Consider the following 19,050-nt stretch of genomic DNA (forward strand, 5'->3'; position numbering starts at 1 on the left):
GGTCGATACTTACAAGTAATAGGAGTAGGAATAAGCATTTCTTCTATATATTGATGGGCAGTCAGATGAAGGAAATGTCCAAAAAGGGGGAAAAAGAAAAGACAAACAAACAAGAATTAGATTTATATGAAATCTTGGTTCTTAGAAATGCACATAGTATTTCAGCATCCCTAAGCTCAAGGAGATGCAGGTTTCCCTACTTGTCATCGTCGCTGAGAATCAGATAGTTTCAGTGGTGGAAGAAATGAGAGAGATCTCTCCTATGATGGAGAAACACAGTATTCATGCAGAGGAAGCCACATCGCATTTGGCTGTTTTAGTTGTTTGAAAATTCTTTTTTATGGTAACTAAAACAAGCTTCCTTATAATTATGACTTTGCCTTGGTTCAGATTTCTGACCCTTCTGGAACTAGTTTACCACTCTTCCACAGGACCATGCTCCTATGATCTAAGGAAAACCATAATGACTTCTGTCTTCTGCTTTAGGTCAAATCACATCAGAATCTATTTAGTAAGGTCATGACAAAAGCAAGGAAATCGTGTAGCTGGGATCCAAGATGGCTCCCCAATGATCCATACTTCCCAGTACTCATGCTCATGTGTAGTGCCCTCCCACACTGAATCAGGGCTGGTCTTAGGTGGCCAAGAGAATGTGGTAGGAGCTACATTCTGGGACTTTCTAGGACAGGACAAAAAGAAGCCTTGCAGGTCTGTCTGGGTCTTTGGAGCCCTCACTGGGAACCCTGAGCCTCCATGTAAGAAGTCTAAGTATTCCAAGGTTGCCGTGCTGAAGAGACTATGTGGAAAAATCATATGGAGAGGCCAGAAGACTCTATGAAGAGGAAGAGGTGTCCAGCCAGCCCCCTAGCTGTCCCAGCCCAGCCAACTGGATTATGCCAACTGAGACCTTTGATCCTATGGAACAGAAACAAGTCATTTCCTTCAAACCATGACCAAGGTACAGATTCATGAAAACAAAGCAAAACAAAACAAATCACTAAGTCTCATGGCTTATTTTTAAGCCACTACATTTCGGGAAATAATCTGTTACATTATCAGTGGATAACCAGAATATTCAAACTTCATCATGAAAGAGGATTTCACTAAGAGAGAGGAATTTCAAACTTCAGCTTGAAGAGACTACATCTTGAATAAACTCTGTGCCTTCATTTTCTTATCTGATCCTTACATGAATGAACTAAATCAGTAGTTTTCAAATTGTGTTCCCAGGAGCCCAGGGGTTCTGTAGAGCAGACTTATTGTAATGGGGAAGGTGGGACCCGAGCAGGTGGGGATGCTGGTTCTCTGCCATCCACCAAAGCCAGAGCTTCTCATTTTAATCTATTTCATAAATTGGAGTTTAATTTAAGGTTCCACATGACTGAAAAATTCCACTCTTCAAAAGAAGGGCTAAAAAAATCAATGCCTGTAACCTCTTTCTGATGTCCCTTCTAGCTCTTGGCTTCTGAACAATTAAAAAAAAAAAAAAAAAAAGAAGGAAAGAAGGAAGGAAGGAAAGAAAGTAAGTCCAATAAGTCCATGATATTCCCTTTGTTATAACTTTTTATACTTTGTAGAAAAATAAATAGGAATGCTTTTATTTTACAGACTTAGCTACACTGACAATGACTAATACATTTGTGGATTGAGAAAAGCTGCTGAATAATTCAGATTCACAAATATCCATTTGAGTAGGCAAGAATAATTTCCTTCCTTCTTGAGTTATTTGGTTAATTGCAACTGTTCCCCAGTTTGCTTGGCAAAGGAAGATATGGTCTTTATATCCATAGGGTGGGAACATGTCCACAGAGCTCCAAATTTCCCCCTCTCAAGTAGGAAGTGGCCAAAGCCCCTAAGTTAGGGCCACCTCTAGGCTTTCTCTCATTTATAAGGAAGGAGAGCCAAATGCCATCACTCCAGAAGGAAGGTGACATCTGAGAGCTAAGATGCCACAGCAGAAGGGAAGCCCTGTGCCACCTTGGGAGGCTGTGCTGGGGGAAATGAAGCACTGTGCAGTAAGATCTGGTCACTCATAAAACTGTTCAATATCTTTGGCCAGTGCATAGTGGCCCTAGATAACGGAAGGGGTGAAGAACTACCAACTGATGGGAACAGCCCGTACAAGTCATCCAACATCCCTCACCAACCATACGGGTTGGCAGCGTAAAAGCCCACTCCTCTTCTTCATTGCTGGCTCTGTGGTCCAGGACCTGGGAATGTGACTCCTCAGGAGCAGAAAGCTCAGGATCCATCTGATGAAGACTTAGCGGCATCTGTGTTCTCCATATTGTCAATGACACTGAGTGAGACTAGAGAAGACGGTGTTCAGATCCCAGCTCTTTCTCTTGCTCGCTGTGACATCTTGGGCAAGTCGATTCCTCTCCCTGGACCTGTTTCCTGATCCAGGTACCAAGGTGAAGGCATGGATAACTGCCAGCTTAAACAGCTCCAAGGAGTGGAAATATGATAAGTCTTAGAACCCAGAACTATCACTCGCTAACTACATGGCTATGAGCAAGTCGCTATGTATCTCTGAGTCTCAGTTTCTCCATTGCAAGGTTGGGGACAATAATGCTCTATTCCCAAGAGTCATTGCGGGCATTAACATTATGTTATATTAATCTAAATTATATTCCAATCACATGTGACATATAATACAGAAGTGAGTAAATTATATTAATCTAAATTAATATTTAGATTATGTTAATCTAAACACCTGAAGTATAGTAGGGCTCAATAGAGGGGAGTTTATGTCCCAACCTTATCCACACACATAAGGTTGGCTGCTTCTCACTCTGGTGACCAGGAACCAAGTGCTCACCTCCTTAGGAGTATTAAAAATAGTACTAAAATAAGAACAAATATTTATGTAGCACCTACTATGTGCCAGGCATTGCTCTGGGCTCTCATCATGCATTAACTCATGTATTCCTCACAACCACCCTGACAGGTATGTATCATTACTATCCCTACTTTACAGATGAGGAAACTGAGGCAAAGAAAGGTAAATAACTTGCCCAAGATCACACAGATAGTAACTGGATTTGGTAGCAACATGGCTCTAAAGCTCACATTCTACACCACTAGCCTGTGCTGCCTTCAAAAAAGAAAGAAAAGAGATACACGCTGGGCAATGCAGTGGGTCAGGCATTGAGATGCCACAAGCTTTATCTTTTTTAATCCTTCGCCGGCCCCATGGAGCAGGTACTGTTCTTCTCTGAGGCTCTAAGAGGTGACCCTTCCCTAGATCTACTGTTTTGTGTATTTTTGAAACCATTGCAAGGCCTCTAACATCCTAAGCCATGATGTCCTCACTGCCAGGAGCTCCAGGCGGCACTCCTGGGTCGCAGGCTGCACTCAGCATTCTGGACCGTCTGGTTTCCTGCTCTCAATCTTTAGGATTCACCTCTGCCACCTCCTCACGACAACATGCTTCCTGAACCTCTTCCAAGCAGCTGAGTTATCCTGGATGTCACCAAAATCCACTGCTATCCCTGACCCAGCTTCAAGGCAACTCCAGAATGATGGTAGCTGACAGTTTATATTAGTTGAGTAGCTTTTCCGAATTAAATTGCAAAGTCTTCCAGAGCAAGGATTATAGTTCTTTACTCTGTGATCAAAACACAGTATGCATGTGTCCTTTCTCTAAGGCTTAAAGATTTACTGAAGGTCTAAATTTACAAGGATACAGTGATACTACAAGTAACAGACTGCCTGAGACCAAAGATCCTGATCAGGAAGACAGCTATGCCTGGGAAAAAACCAAAACCAAAACAAACCCCAAACTTAATAAATCACATACTGTGGAATCTTTTCAGCTGACTGACAAGACTGACTTGAGGGACTTGAGACACAGCTTTTCTTTGTTCCATACTCTTTAAACAGGACTAAGTTGTCTACTTAACCACCCATTTGACCATCTACCTTTCCATCTGGCTCATCAAACCCAGCCATTCACTCATCCATCCATCCATCCATCTACCCATTTAACAGTCTATCCATCCATTTATTCATCTAACCCACAACCCCACATGCTCATCTATTCATCCACGTACTCATTTACTCATTCATCCAACAATCCACCCATCATCCACTCATCCATCTTTCCATCATTAATTCAGCAAAAGCTTTTTCAGGGCCCACTGTATGAGTGTCTCTGCCAAGTACCAGAGACAGAAAGACAAATGTGATCTTGATCCTGCCGACATGTCTGATGGAAGAGCCAGACAAGAAACTTATAAAACGTATGATAATAATAGCTACTATTTAAATAGCAGGAGGTTACTTATGTGTCAGGTGCTGTTCTCAGTAATTATGTGCACTCTTTTATTTAATCCTCACTGAAGAATTATTATTCCTGTTTTACAGATAAGGAAAATGAAGCTCAGAGAGGCTAAGTAACTTTCCCAAGTATATAGAGTTGGTAAGCAGCATGGCAGAGATTAGAAATTATGTCACACAGTTTAGCATATCAGCAAATCCTGTTTTATATTTTCATCTAGCTTAGATGGTGTTTAAGAGTATAGTCTCTGTTATCAGATTGCTCAAGTTTGAGACCCAACTCTTCTACTTATTAGCTGTGTGATGTGGGGCATCTACATGTTTCAGTTTTGTGAGCCGTAGCACACTACAGTCTAATAGTGACACTGCCTCTTTGGCTCACCCAGTAGCTCGCTTTTCCTATTGCCTCACTGTTTGTTTTTCCTGGATAGATAGTATGTTCACTGAAGGCTCAGACTATGGTACATCTTTCACATACTGCCTGTCCAACCTTCCCACCTTCCCATCAAAGGGCTGGGTTTACCCTTGCTGCTCAATGTTGGTATCTGAATCTCTGTTCTGAGTGAAGCTTTCTTGCCCAAGAGGTGGAATGTCAATCCTGGGCCCCATCTGTTCTAGTTTCACTAGGATCCTCCATTCAACACATTTATAGGGAATCCCTAGTATCTGCAAGGCACATTTGTGATGAGGATGAATGAGAACAGGCAGCTGATAGTCCAGTGGAGAAGATAAGATGTGAATACAAATGACAAATATACGACAGAATGTAACATGGATCCTCATGGAGGAGATCCAGATGGTGAAGAGATTATGTCTAGACTGGAGGTCAGAAAGGTTTACTGGAGAAGGTGGCTTTTTAATTAGACTTTATACATGGGTAGAATCTGGTCACATGGAACTGAGGAACGCAGGCATTGAAGGAAAAAACATCACAAGCAAAGGTACAGGAGACTTCAGGAAATCTGCAAGGATCTTTGTGAGCATGGGGACAGTGTAGCTTGATAAAGCTCTCCAGATGACTTAAACATGTGTTTCTTCCCTCATTTCTACCCCATGAATCATTGTTATAGGGGAGGAGAAGCCATTGAAAGATTTTAGAATGCACATTTGAGAGTACGAGTTTCATTTTTGAAACATCACTTTGGCTACAGCATGGAGGAGGATGGATTGGAGAGGTGGGGCCAGAGTCAGGGAGGCTGGGGAGGAGACTCATACAAAAAAGCTACTGAGGCTTACACTAGGGAAGAGGCAGTGGAGAGAGAGAAGGGAGAGGATGTGATCAAGAGAATGTAAAGAGGCAGGTTCAGAAGTATTGGGGTGATGGAATCCTACAGGTTTGGCTGATGAAATGTGAGGTAGTACCGTCACTGAGATGGGGACATAGGGCTGGGAACAGGTTGGTGGGTTAGTGATGATTTTGTCTTTGACCATAAAAACTTTGAGGATGGGTGTCCAGGGGCAGATGATACACGGCAGTGGCACTCTGCTAAGAGAGGGCCAACGCAGAAGACCTGCCTTCCCAGGCCGGTTCCATTTTCAGTCCAGCAAAACTACAAGCACCACGTGGTGTGATGAATACACAGCTGAAGGTCTGTGCATATGGCAGAGGATCTTCCTGGGATGGGGGGCTTGTGGGAAGGCTCCATGGAGGAGGTAATACTTGGGAGGATTCCTACTTGGAAGAACTTGGGCTGAGAGTTAGAGAGTGTCAAATACCAAAATACACCGGGTAAGGCATCAAGGCTTGAGCTTTTCACCTTAATTTACACTGAAGGCATCCAGCACCCTATGGGATTAAGCCAAGGAACCAGAGAGGGGCCTAGAAACCCCTTGGCTGCTCATTCCCTTGGGAGAAGACGTCCAACAATTCTAAAGGGAGGCGGTCAGGGAAGAAGATGACCAGGCCTGCAGTAATGAGAGTTTTTCTCTATTTCAGGACCCAACAGGGTACTCATGAAAAGTGGGTATATTCTATTACATAATGGCACACAGGAATCCATTCTAGAACATTCTACAGTCTAAATGTGATCAATAGAGCCAGGAGAAAAAGACAGAGCCATTATTCAGTGACAGCATAAGAATGAACATTTTGCAATGAGCTTGGCTAGAACCACCCCAGTTGTTGCCTCTGTTGGAGAGGGGCTCAGGTTCCCTTCTTCTAACACTGATGCAGTCCTCTGATTCTGTACAGTCCTGCATTTGAAGAAGCCCAGTCCAAACAGCCAAAGGTACTATTAAAATAAGTCTACACTTTAATTTGCATCTTTTTCAAACTGTAAGGGAATCCTGTTTGAATCGCTCACCAACATCTCATATACCCTTCTGCAACCTTTCTTTTTTCAAGTTCCCCTCCACCCATAACAAAACCACCAAAACAACAAAACACTCTTCAGGCTATGTTGATTTTTTTCTCTCTCTTCCCTTCACTCTTTCTTCCTCCAGTCTTCTGAATGAAAACTGATTTAGCTTCTTTCATTAAGCTCTTTCCTTGGTCCTCTGTATCTCTAGCCCTTTCTAGGCCAGCTTTCTAGTTCAGTATCACATACATACACACAAAACACCTAACAGTAACAGAAAGACTCTCTTTGGAGGGTGACAGGGAAGCCCTAAGGCCTGTAGGGAGAAACTAGGGACATCTTAGGTGTACTGGAAACATTTGGGTGCAGCTCTGGGGAAGACTTCGAGCCAGCTGAATCCACTGGGAGCAGAGGAAACAGGGAGCCCCCATGCCCGTGTCCATGGAGGTTAGGGAGAAGGCTCAGCTCAAGCCAGTGTAGGGAGTATAGTAGGCATTCGACTGCTGAGAGCTCCTGGATGCAGGAACTAACTCTAGGTCATGAAAGGATGCTGAAGAGATGCTGACACTAGGAGCTGTGATGATCTGCCTGTTATTTTGAGGTTTCTTTTCCTTTAATATCTCTTCCTTTTAGGTAGCTGTGGACAGCATTCTAGTGAATGGTAAGTAAGTTAGCGACAGACTCAATTGACTAATGACATTTCCCCTATGTTTATATATGGGGTTGGGGTCAGAAGAGGGAAGAGAGCTCACCAAGCACTTCACTATCCCTTAGGACATCTCTAGACATCAGAAGACATTGTAGGTTAGGGGAAAGAGTGCAGGCCTATGTTTAATTTCTTCTTCTCCCCCCTTTTCCCCCTCTACTCCTCTCTCCTCACCCTCTCTCTTCTCCTCTGTCCTTCCCCTATACCCATCTGTAAAATATCACCATCCACTAGGTCAGCAAAATTTTATTTTCTCCAAAAGATACTGTGTATGCAAACACTGATCAGCACCCTCTCCACACACACACACAAGCACACACATACACACACACACACTGCCGCCACAACATCTGAGTTTTGCCTCTTGGAGAGAACTGGTGGTCACGTGACACCTGCTGGTTGGATCTGATGGATGGTTTTGATAGAGGTGAGAGATGATGAAGGAACGCCGAAGATAAAAACCACACGAAGGGCTCACTTTCTCCTTGCTCCTGCCCTGAAAACAGAAAGCCCTCTTCCCCCTCCTGGAAAGTCACACATTTCAGAAATAGCTGTTGAGAGGGAAGTGAAACTTCTTCACAAGCTCACAGACCATGGTGACGTGGGTTAAGCCAGGCTTTAGAAAGAGCAAAATTGGAAGAGCATATCTGACTTACAAATCAGCGGCAAAGAAGGAGAACCTTCCGGGTCTGTCAAAGAGGAATGCAGTTCTATAAAACTGGCTACATTTTTCAGGTAGACTATCCCAAACTCACCTCTGTCTCTAATGCATCTGCGACTCTAAGAACACGTCAGTGACCTTATATGTGCAATGTGCTTACTGCCCACCCCGAGAAATCAGACCTCAAGTTCCACCTCATCTAATGGCAGCTGACTTGCACTGAGACATGAAACATGCCTTGTTTTAGGGGTGATGATGATGTTGATGATGACTCTGGGGGCTCATGACCCCCAATATTAATGTGTCTCCTCCAGAGCCTCTCTAGCAAAATCACTAGCTGGATGAGAACCTTAAATCTTCAGTCATTCTGCTGGGAGTCTGAGGAAAGCAATGACCCAATTAGACCAAAGATGTCAAGAAAGGACAGGCCCTACCGGTACGATGTCCTGCTCAAACGGGGTACTGGCTGATTCAGAACAGAACCACGAGACACACAGAAACATTCTGGTGCCAGAATGGCTAAAAAAAAAAAGGCTGACTACTTGTAGAGTGGGAAGTGATGGCTGGAAATGGGAATTTTTTTTTTTTTACTTTGTGCATTTATATTCATGTGACTCTTTAGGTAGAAGCTAGAATTTATCTTTGGGGGCATCCTGTCCCTTTGTTCTGGTGGGAACAAGTTTCAGGAGCTCTTTTTGTCCCAAGGGTGGAAGCAAGTCCCTGGCCCTTGTTATGGGGCTTCTCCCGAACTCTGTAACCAAACCCAGAGCTTTTGGCTGAGGAGTTGAGTAGTCTGTTTGAGAATGTAAGTCTCTTTAAATTGGGGGCAGGGCACATCGCAGCACATACTATTATAATGTAGATAAATGTTTTGCTTGCTTTGGCAGAATAGGGAGTGAGAGGGTGGAGACCAAGGTTGGAATCCTGGCACTGAAACTGAGAAGACACGGAGGTGGGCAGAAGGCATGGGAACATGGTGGCGGTTCAGGGGCTAAGGTGATGTAGGCAGGAGGACTCCCTGTTCAGAAGAATAGCCATGTACCGTAGGGACAGTGATGACTGATGTTCACCAGCTTTCCCTGACGAATGTCTCCTTTCCCTCTCTGTAATTCCCTGGTGGTGTCCTCAGGCCCTGTGAATGTCTGACAAACAGAAGATGTCAGTGTAGTGAACTCTGAGGATAAGGAAGGAATCTGCACCCTGGCTTTTATGAGCAAAGCATGCAATATGAGATAACTGTGTTTGTTGACCAGAGGTGCCCAGGAAGACACCCTGTTGAGAGGTGACAAGCAACAACAATCCCGCTGGGAAGATGACATGGGGTAGGAAGGAGCCTTTCCTCTGGAGGCTCTATCCCTTTGATGCAGGACAGCATAGGATGCTGCTGCTTGACCAAAGAAAAAATCAGGGATGAATGAAGGTGAAAAGAACAAAGCATTATTTCCTGCATCTATACTTCTGGGTTCCCCTATGTCCCTGGGGCTCCCCGGTAATCTTGACGATGTGACCAATCACAACAGAGCAGCTATCTCTGAGAAGACTCATCATACACGGAGTCCCGTGGTACCCCAAGGAACACCTGCCCCATAAGAAACCGGCCATCTCATAGCCGTTTGCCACGCAGGCATACCCTTCAGACACCAGCACAGTGAGTCACAACTGGCCCAATATTTCGGTACCTCAACAATTACATCAGGAGGTCCCTGCTCAGAAGTGATCAACGCAGCAAGGACCTGGCCGTATGGTGCTGCTGGGGCCACCTGGGGCTCACAGAGTCTGCAGGGCAGCAACTGAAACTCACCTCCTTTTGATGGTGAGCATCACGCCCAGGAGAATGATGATGAACATGAGGAGGCCGGCGATCACGCCAGCCATCTTCACAGTGCTGTCCACCTGCTTCTCTGGCTCCATGGTGTTGGAATTCTGAGTGGAAGCACCTTGGAGGGAAAGGGGAGGAAGCAAGATATTGAAAAGGCTCGCGTACGTGACTAGACATAATCGTAATGGAGACAGGTTTCATTTACTGAGTATTAACGATGGGCCAGGCACTGTGCTGAGGGCATTATACACATGGACCCATTTGACCCTTTCGAGGATTAATCCCTTGTGAGGTTGGGATGATTTATTATAGCCCTTTTTGCACGTGAAGAATTGAGGTGCAGAGAAACTGAGTTGCCCAAGGTGACACAACTGTTGAGCTGGGGGCTCCCGAGCCCTCCCAGGAGATCAAGCAGAGAATTTTACCCCTCATTCTGCTTTGTCCCTAGGATCAAACCAAGAACTACTGTCGGATTCTTGGGTTCATGGAATGGTTCCAAACCCTACTTAATTCTTTCAGGTAAAACGTGAAAACAACAGTTTTATATCAGGGTAACACAATTAAAATCACTAGATTTCTAAAGATAAAAACATAGTATTTTCACTTTGTGCCTCTTGTGAAACAAATGGTAGGGTAGAATTTCGTGCATTGAAGGAAACTGTCTTGGCTTCAGGACACTTGCATCTGCCCACTTCATCTTTAGAATTTAATGCTGATCCTATCTGCTCTGCCAGGTACTAACTCACCAACTCAATTCCACATCAAGGAAGCCTAGGAACCACGCACTTACTATACCCTCAGTCCCGTACTGAGCCATTTCACGGATCCAGCTTGGTCAATCCCTGTACATGTCCCCCGGAACCTCATTTTATAGGTGAGAAAACAAGGGGAACTTGCTAAAGGTCCCACGACTGATAAAGGTCAGGGCCAGGACTTCACAGGTTTTCTGACTCTAAGTCTAAGTCTAGGTCTCAAAAGTCAGAAACCTTGAATTCAACTTTTAAGACCCCTTAGTCCCTCAATCTTTCTCCTCCAAAACAACCATTTTGCTCATGCCATAGCAAAAGAAGTAGCCAAAGCATGCCTAAGCCCCGCCTCCTCACGCAGGGTACTGGGGACAGAGGCACCTTTGCGTTTCAGATACGACGTGATCATTTCGGGTGTTTGGTTCGGGGCTTACCAGCACTTCAGTGAATTCTCCCTGCCACTCTTCACATTCCCACTGGGGCCACGCTTGTGTGAGGCAGCTTAAATCCAGCGTATCCTTTCCCTGACCCGTCCCTACTTTTCTGCCACATCAGCACCAGCTCAGCCTTTATCAGTGACACCACCTCCCCTGGCTGCCCCAGGAGAGCTCCTCTTTCCTCTTAAATTCTGCTAACACTCTGTACCACCTGGCACATCTCTCAGTGAACTGATACTATTAGTGATTTGTTTCCCCATCAGTAGTCTACAAGCACTTCGGGGGTAAGATTATGCTTCCTTTATCTTTGTTTCCTCATGTTAGCACAGAGTCTGGCTTGTAATAGGTGCTCCCTTCATGTCTGTGGTTGTTTAATGTTTAGCTAAAGGGATGGCATCTCTGCCCACACACATTTGTTCTCATGAAACCAAATTGAGTTTCTCTTTTTTTCAGCCATGTGTTCACAGAACTTAGCTGAGTTGAAGGGACGCTAAGGCCCATAAGCTGTGATTTTGATTCTCCAACATCACTGATGTCTCAGAATGGTCCTCCAGGACACCCCCTTTTCTTGCTTAAGAACGTCATGAGTTTCCGTTACTAGAGCACTTCCCCCAGACTCTCTGGTAACTTAGAAAAGTAGGGTTTACTTAGTCAAGTCTCCCTAGTGGGAACAGCATGTCTTCAAGAACAGGGAGTGTGTCTTGGGCGTCTCTCTAAAGCCAGTGTCTAGCACAGGCCTCCGTCCTCACCACTGTTGGTCAACAGATGAAGACTGAATGACATAAAGGCCAGCGAGCTGCAGTTGCTTGCTCCATGTTTTCATTCAGTCATCCATTAATTTGACACTGAGCACCCATGCTTCATGTGCCCAACTATGCTGTCAATGGAGTCGGAGAGCCTTCTCCTGGAAGGACTTATGGGTGAGGGGTTTCATTCAGTTCCCCTCACCAGCTAAATACAAGCCTCACTCATCAAACTCCAGGGAAGTCTGAGCAGGCTCTGCCTATCTACAGCCAGAGACTCCCTGGAGGAGCTGGCCAACCTCTTAGGGCTGGTCTCACTCGCCAGAGCACAGGCAGGTCCTGAGTAGCCCTCATTTTCCAGTTTGGAGACAAGATTTCCAAGATATGTCTACTACACAAGACAGAGAACGTGACTAAGCATAGGGGAGGCTATGCACCTCAGACCATAATTTCCTCAAGCGTGTCAAGAGTCTTTTTATTTGGATTTGGAGGAAGTGTTGGCTCTGGGGCACTGACTACTGGTGTAGCTGAACTTGACTTAACACTTGCTATGAGATCCTAGTCTAGAGACTGGAGGCACAGAGGCAAAGCCATGGAGAGGATCCTGTTCCCCTAGGAACACTTAGTAGCTTGAGATTCACACTTCATTCCTTCAATAAATAATCACAAGTACCCACTATGTGCCCAACATTCGGTAACGCATGTTCCTGCCCTCAGAGTGCCTACAGTTCGTGGTGGGTGGGGCGGAGGAAAAGGAACTAATGAATAATCAATAATAGTAAGCTTTCGACTGGGTTAAGGATTGGAACAGAGAGGTGACACGTGGAAAACACATGACAGGGAAGTGAGTCACTTCTGGGACGCAGCGGCCGTGGGGTGGGCTCCGAAGGAGGACAGGCTGTAACTAGGCAGGGAGACCGTGAGAGGAGCACCCGGGGGGGCGGCAGAGGAAGCAGCGCTGGCCAAGGCCAGGTGACGGGGCGAGGAGCCTGGTGCAGTCAAGAAATGGAAGAACGGGAGGGGAACAAGGGCGAGAAGGCAAGGAGAGTGAGGTGAGAGAAGCTGGAGAGGGTAGCAGGGGCCAGTCCACGCAGGATCTCATAGGCTACAGTGGGAGTTTTTGTTTTTTATCCCAAGAAACACAGGGGGTCATTCAAAGGTTGTTCATGGAGCAATGATTTAGTCAGATTGGTTTTTCCAACAGGTTGTTCCAGCTTCACGGTGGAACCGAAGTGGATTGGAGAGATGCATTTTCAAACCACTACAGTCATGCAGATGGGAGATAAGAGTTGCTTGGACTCAGACGATGGTAGTGAAGACAGAAAGATGCAATAAAAGGAGATAATTACCTGAGAGAGATATAAATAAACACTGTTGATAGATTGGATATGGGGAATAAGGGAAAGAGAACTGAACTCTTGAGGATAATGATGATGTTTAAGGGTTCAAGAAACGATTAAAAAGGAATAGAGTTGGAAGGAAAATATTGGTGTTTGGGGCAACTTGAGCTTGAGAGATACTTTAGAGAAGCAGGCAGTTAAAATGCCAGCCTTAAAAGAGGTTGAAGCTGGAAGTAAAAGGGTGTGAGTCACATGCACACGTGGTATTTGGAGCACAGGGAAAGGATGAAGAGTGGACAGAGAAGCAGTGGGTAGAGGAAGAAAAGCCTGCATAGGAGACAGAGAAGGAGTGGCCAGACAGCTGAGATCAAACCCAGGAGAGTGGAGTGTCCTAGAGGCAGGAGAAGACAGTGTTTCAAGAGAGGAGTAATCAGCTGTGTCAGATGCTGCTCCTAGGAGAGAATCAAGCTCCCTACCCAAGCTCCCTCCCAAGAAGCAAGATCTGAAGATCCTGAGTGAGGATTAGAAAACCTTTCCAAAGTAAATTCTGAGATGTTCCTAAACCGAAGCACCTTCAGTGATGACCATGGATCAACAATGGAGCACACCTGGGGACCACAGAGGAACATCCAGGACAGTCAGAGAGGCCCTCTGAGAGGCCACAGCCCAGGGGTTTAGACAGATTCAATGAATTCAGCCCACAGGCATCAGACCTGAAATCCTCGACCCTACACAGTGAGGTTATTAGGAGGAGCCAGGCTTGGCTGGTCCAACTAGACTCCAGATACAGGAATTACCCTGGGCCACGGCAAGTCCTCCTTCCACTTCAGCATCCTTTTAAGGGCATTTGCTCTTTAGCCACTGGAGATTTGGGCCTCTGTTCCTAGAGGAAGAGTGCTGACAGAGTTCAAAGGCGTCACAGGTATTGAGGAACTGGCTCTGGGACCAAAGGTCAGACAGCATTCCTGTGTGGCTCCCACATCTGAGAGGAAGAGGAAAGGGACAGAGACAGGGGACAGGCCAGTCCTGCTTCTTTTGCAGAGTCAGGAGTGTGTCCAGGGGACTCACGTCACAAATGCTCAATGGAGCAGATGAGAACCTACAACAAGACTAACAGGGAAGCACACCAGGGCTGGCTAATGATGGGGCCCCTAGCAATGCAACCAGCTCTTTCGGGCAGGTGCTGAGCACTCCAGCAAACAGAAGCTCCATTACTACTACTTTTTAAAAAAAATTTTAGCTTGAATGTGTCGATCCAATCCTGGGTGCCAAGCAACGTGCTAAGCACTTCTCACAGATTAAGTCACTTAATCCTCACAAAACTTGACACGGAAGATGCTAGTTTTATTTTCTCTTTTATATAGATGAGGAAACTTCACAAATGGGTGAAGTGACTTGTCCAAAGCCATATAGCTGGAGAGTTTCAGAGCTGGGATTCTATATCCAAGGCTCGGTTCCTGATCATTACAACGAACTGCCCCTGACGGAGTTGTTGTTAAGGAAGTGCCCGCACTGGGTCCACACAGAGGGCTGGCCATCTGACTCACTGGCCAGAAATCCAAGGGGACTGGAGGCCCATTAGTAATACGGTAACTACATTACTTTTGCTCTAAGTCCACCCTTCTCATGAGAGTCAAACGTAGTATCAGTCCCCAGCCCCTAAAAGGCTCCTTCTGTGGCCCTGGGCAACTCCCGTCTACTAAGCAGGGGCTGTGAGTCCGAGAACTGAGAGAAAGGGGAGGGATTTGGGTGTATCCCCTTCATCCCTGCCCTCCGCTGGGAGCCAACCTGAGACTAGTCCAAGTAAATCAGAATTGGCAAGTAGGCAGCAGGTGGTAGATTTATCCAATTGGAGTAGCTTCAAGGCTCTACTTGAGTCCCCTGTGTGATGTAGTCATCAGAAACAATCTTGTGAACTCAGCCTGCACTGGCAGGAGCTGTTATTTCCAGCACGAGGTTGCACGCCCAACCTCACACCTCAGCCAGCTGTGCCTGCCATGCCTGAGCCCTCCTAAAGGCTGTGACCATCCTCTCAAAGCAGCAGCTGCTGCCCCCTGTCCTTGACTCTTTCCATGAAAGCCATGGTGGCTTAGAATCCAGTCCCCTCCTGGCTCCAGCTCAGAGTCCACATGTGGCTTTCAATGTGCTCCCTATCGACTCTTGCACGTGGAAACCTGGCACCCAAGGCAGGGCTCTTCATCTGCTCCCCTCCCTCAATATTTGCTCCATATGTAGGGCCCAGGTGCCATGTTCTGTCCCCACCCCTCCACTGTTTCCCAGGCTACCAAACAACCATCCCAGTTTATATTCCCCGAGAGCCAACCAGGGCAGTGCTTCTCTGCTCTGCTCTGCACTAGTCACATCACTGTGGTGAGGCTTGTCTGGTTGTAGACGCTACCCGCTAAGAGAAGCTTCAGGGTGAAGACAGGCCAAGCGCCTTGCCACTCCAACTGTGGTCCAGCGACCAGAAGCACCGGCATCATCTGGGAACGTATTACGGATGCAGAATCTCAGTCCCCACACCAGATCTACTGAATCAGTGCCTGCATTTCACAAGGTCTCTAAGTGACTTAGATGCACATAAAAATCCAGAGATCATTGACTTTGGAGGAGTGGCAGTCAGAGTCAGGAATTCTTCAGCCTAGAGAAGGGAAGATTCAGATGAGACTTAATTCCTGCCTTCAAAAAGCTGAAGGGCCATTGTGGAAGATGGAATAGATCTGGTCCTTTTAATGTGAAGGAGCAGAGCTAATATCAACGGGCAGAAGTGACAAGAGTAGATTAGGGGCCAACACCATGGAAGGTTTAATGCGGAAGTGTCCAGCTGAGGCGAAAGCACAGCCCTTTTAAATGCCGTGTTGTGATGTAGCGAGGAGCATGGAAGCGGCCATGGTTCCCAAGTCCCACCTCAGCGTCAGCCCTGCCTTTGACCTGCCCACTCTGCCTCCACCTATTCTCACCTCTGGGGCTCCCTGGATGCTTCGCCAAGCCCTCAATCCCTCACTTTCACGGGATGCTGACCTTTCTTCTCTGCTTGTTGATCCCACCTTCCACTGCAACCCAGCATCCCTTGATTACAGTGACACCCATGCTCTGAGTGAGAGAAATTCTCCATTATCCTCAGAGCCATGGGCTTTATCTCCCAAGCCCCCAGGTTACCCACAATGGCAGGAGAATGCGTCACCAACAATGAGAGGCGCTGTCTGGGTAACAGTGTGCTCCCCAGAAAGCAGAGGTGTATGTGACCTCTTACACACCTTCTGATGATGAGATGCTGGGGTTTTATGAGATCGGTCAAAAGTAATGGGCTTCAAATTAGACATACATGAACTTGCATCCAGACTCCATCACTGACTAGTTGTGTGACCTTGACCGAAGCTGTTAACCACAGTGTGATTTGATATCCTCATTCATAAAATAGGGAGCAAATGCCAAGTTCACAGGGATTTCCTAGTGATCAAATGTAACATCGGAGGTAAAAATGTTTAGTAAACTCTGAGAATCTGCTCACATATGTGGCATAATGATGGCACAACCTTGGAAGGGGTTCCAGGTGGCAGCAGGGTTTCTTGCGTCTGTAAACTGTGGGTGCACAGGGAGTGCTGGGGTGATGCCTCCTTGCACCCTGCTGTCCAGGTTCATCCAATCCTTAGGACAAAGGCAGGCAGAGCCCCCAGAGTGAAGCACTTGTCTTTCCTCCTATAGGCAACGATGCCATCAGGCTTACATCTGGATGACTTAATGGCAGCAATAACATAATTTGGCAACAAGGGATTAATAATTCTTTCTCAAAGTACTCTCACTGGTTACAACTCTAGTTCTGTAGCTTTACTTCAGAGAATTTCCCCTGTAAAGATATGGAGCAAAAACAGAAGTTGCTGATAAAGAACATCTAATTGCAACTGATAAAACCAAGCAAATCCCAGTGGATGCATACCCCATGCTAGTGATCATCGCTGATGGCCAGGAAAGGAAGCTGGCTGTCAGGCACACAATTACTAAAAGCTACAGTCTTCAACACACAGTCGCCTGGTAGCTATCCAAGGGCATATCCCCAAATCTTACTGCGCTGGCAGTTTACGCCCATCCATTTAATGACTTCTTTTGTTGAAGCGTTTCTCTGGCTTTACTCTGGCTTTACAGGCATCTGGCACCCAGCAGAGGAAACCTTTGATATCCTGACTCTGAGCTCCTACCTCTATGCCAGGGAAGGTTTTAAGCATCGCAGGCATCTCTGCTTACTAGGGAAGGGTTTGCCAAGAGGAGGCAGCAGAGGAAAGATGAGGACGCTGAGCAAGTCTCTGGCTCTTCCAAAGTCAGGTATGCACTGTATCCCTTCTTGATTTTCCCTGGAGTGAATTCTCTGAATGGGAGGCTATTTTTAAGAGGGAACTGAAGTCCCAGATAGGAAAGAAGTTGGTCGGAAAGCATCTGGATACTTCATTAGATTCAAGCCTTTAGACTTTACAAATTGCATCCCAAGGCATTGAGAGTGCTTGTAATCATGAGCATGAACCACTTTGGCAGTCTCTGAGGACTGAAATTGTAACGAACGGGAGGGGTGCGCGAAGCCTGGGGAGAAACAAATGCTGTTGCTGACTTTTTTTTTTTTAATGGAAAAATGTGCATTCCAGATATTTCACACAAGTAAGTGTGATGTTGATAGAGGGGGGAAAAATAGACTGGATGATTAAATCAGATTTTTCCCCCCTTCCCATTTACTAAAGGAAGGACTAATTAGTAGAAACCAGCAGAGGCTCCACATCTGTCAGCATCCAGCCAGGAAAAAGGAAACTGCTCTGAACACTGAAGATGGAGCAAATTTACTAGAGAACTGGTACCCAGGGATCAGGAGAGGATGGTGAGGCAGTCTAGAGGGCAGTAACCTCAGGAGCCATTACCCAGCCCAGACTCGAGACACAAAGGTTCATCAGAGCCTAGAGGTCAGGGTCATCCAGTAGACCTAAGGGAGAGTCAGAGCCACAGGGCGAACACAGTCACTCTCAAAGCAGGAGACTGAGGCCAGGAGGGAGAAAGTTTCTCCTTCCTCTTGCTCTACAATTCCTGCCTCCTATGGGCCCAGTTGCCAGTTGACATGGGGCCCAGGAAACACAGCCTACAGGAAACATAGTCACCTGCATGTCCCAGCACAGCAGGGGGAAGCAAGGATGGATGTGAGACCAAACGGGTCAAGGGCCAGCATGGGCTTCCTATGAACACGTGATGCTAGGCTCACCTCACTGACACTTTTGAGAGGTGTCTGGACTTGCAAATCAGGAGGAACATCCAGTACTGTGTCTTCACTTCAGCAAAGTCAAGGCCAAGATGCAGACACTGTGACTGACTTCCATGACAGCCAGGTGTTAGACTGGGTTGCATCCAAAGGATGCCAACAGAGGAGTCAGGATACCTGACCACATGTGAAATAGTAATATTAATAATAAAGAGTTAACACATATTTGGAGATTTGACTACAAGCCAGGCTGCCATTTTAAGCCCCTCACATATGGTATCTCTTTTAATCCTCAATACAAACCTATGAAGTAATTCTATCATTATACCCATTTCAGAGATGGGGAAATAGAGGCTCAAGAGAGACTAAGTAACAGCAGCAAGTGGTAGAGATGGGATTTGACAGTCTGGTAGACAGTATATTCTCTTTAAGCCACTATACCACTCTGCTACGTCTGCAATAAATAGGGGATGGTTCGGCAGAGAAATATGGTTGTCTTTCCTCAAATATCTGGAAGGAAGAATCAGACTTGTTCTTTCGGGGCTCTTTAGGAGACTGAGAATCTTATCTCGACCAGCTAGACTAAGACGTCTTTGTATTTATGCCTGCTGAGTTTGCCACCTGCTGTATCACGCAGCTCTGTTTTATACCTCCTTTTCTTGAAGATTATCTCCCCTCCTGCCCTCCCACCAGTATGTCACATTCTAATATCTCAGGGATTGATGAACATGTCGTGTGAATCTTGTTATATGGGCCAAATTATACAGACTTTGCTCAAATGATATTT

The 19,050-nt window shown here is 46.1% G+C and overlaps 1 protein-coding gene across 10 annotated transcripts in view; it reads right to left on the minus strand.

Annotated features, from left to right (window-relative positions):
- Positions 1-19,050, minus strand: part of PTPRT (protein tyrosine phosphatase receptor type T) — a 944,743-nt gene that overhangs the window by 144,735 nt on the left and 780,958 nt on the right. For 7 of the 10 annotated variants that reach the window (XR_012500633.1, XR_012500634.1, XR_012500632.1 and 4 more), the window contains exons 14-15: positions 9,747-9,882; positions 14-43 (exon numbers count right to left, since the gene is read on the minus strand). Coding sequence is in view for 5 of the 10 variants with exons in the window: in XM_074347293.1 (XP_074203394.1) it covers positions 14-43; positions 9,747-9,882 (166 nt within the window). In the remaining 5 variants the exon portion in view is untranslated. The remainder of the gene's footprint in view (positions 1-13; positions 44-9,746; positions 9,883-19,050) is intronic. The other 3 variants (XR_012500631.1, XM_074347294.1, XM_074347295.1) reach the window with 1 other exon arrangement.

This window comes from Camelus bactrianus, chromosome 19, assembly GCF_048773025.1.
Source record: "Camelus bactrianus isolate YW-2024 breed Bactrian camel chromosome 19, ASM4877302v1, whole genome shotgun sequence".
NCBI classification, from domain to species: Eukaryota; Metazoa; Chordata; class Mammalia; order Artiodactyla; family Camelidae; genus Camelus; species Camelus bactrianus.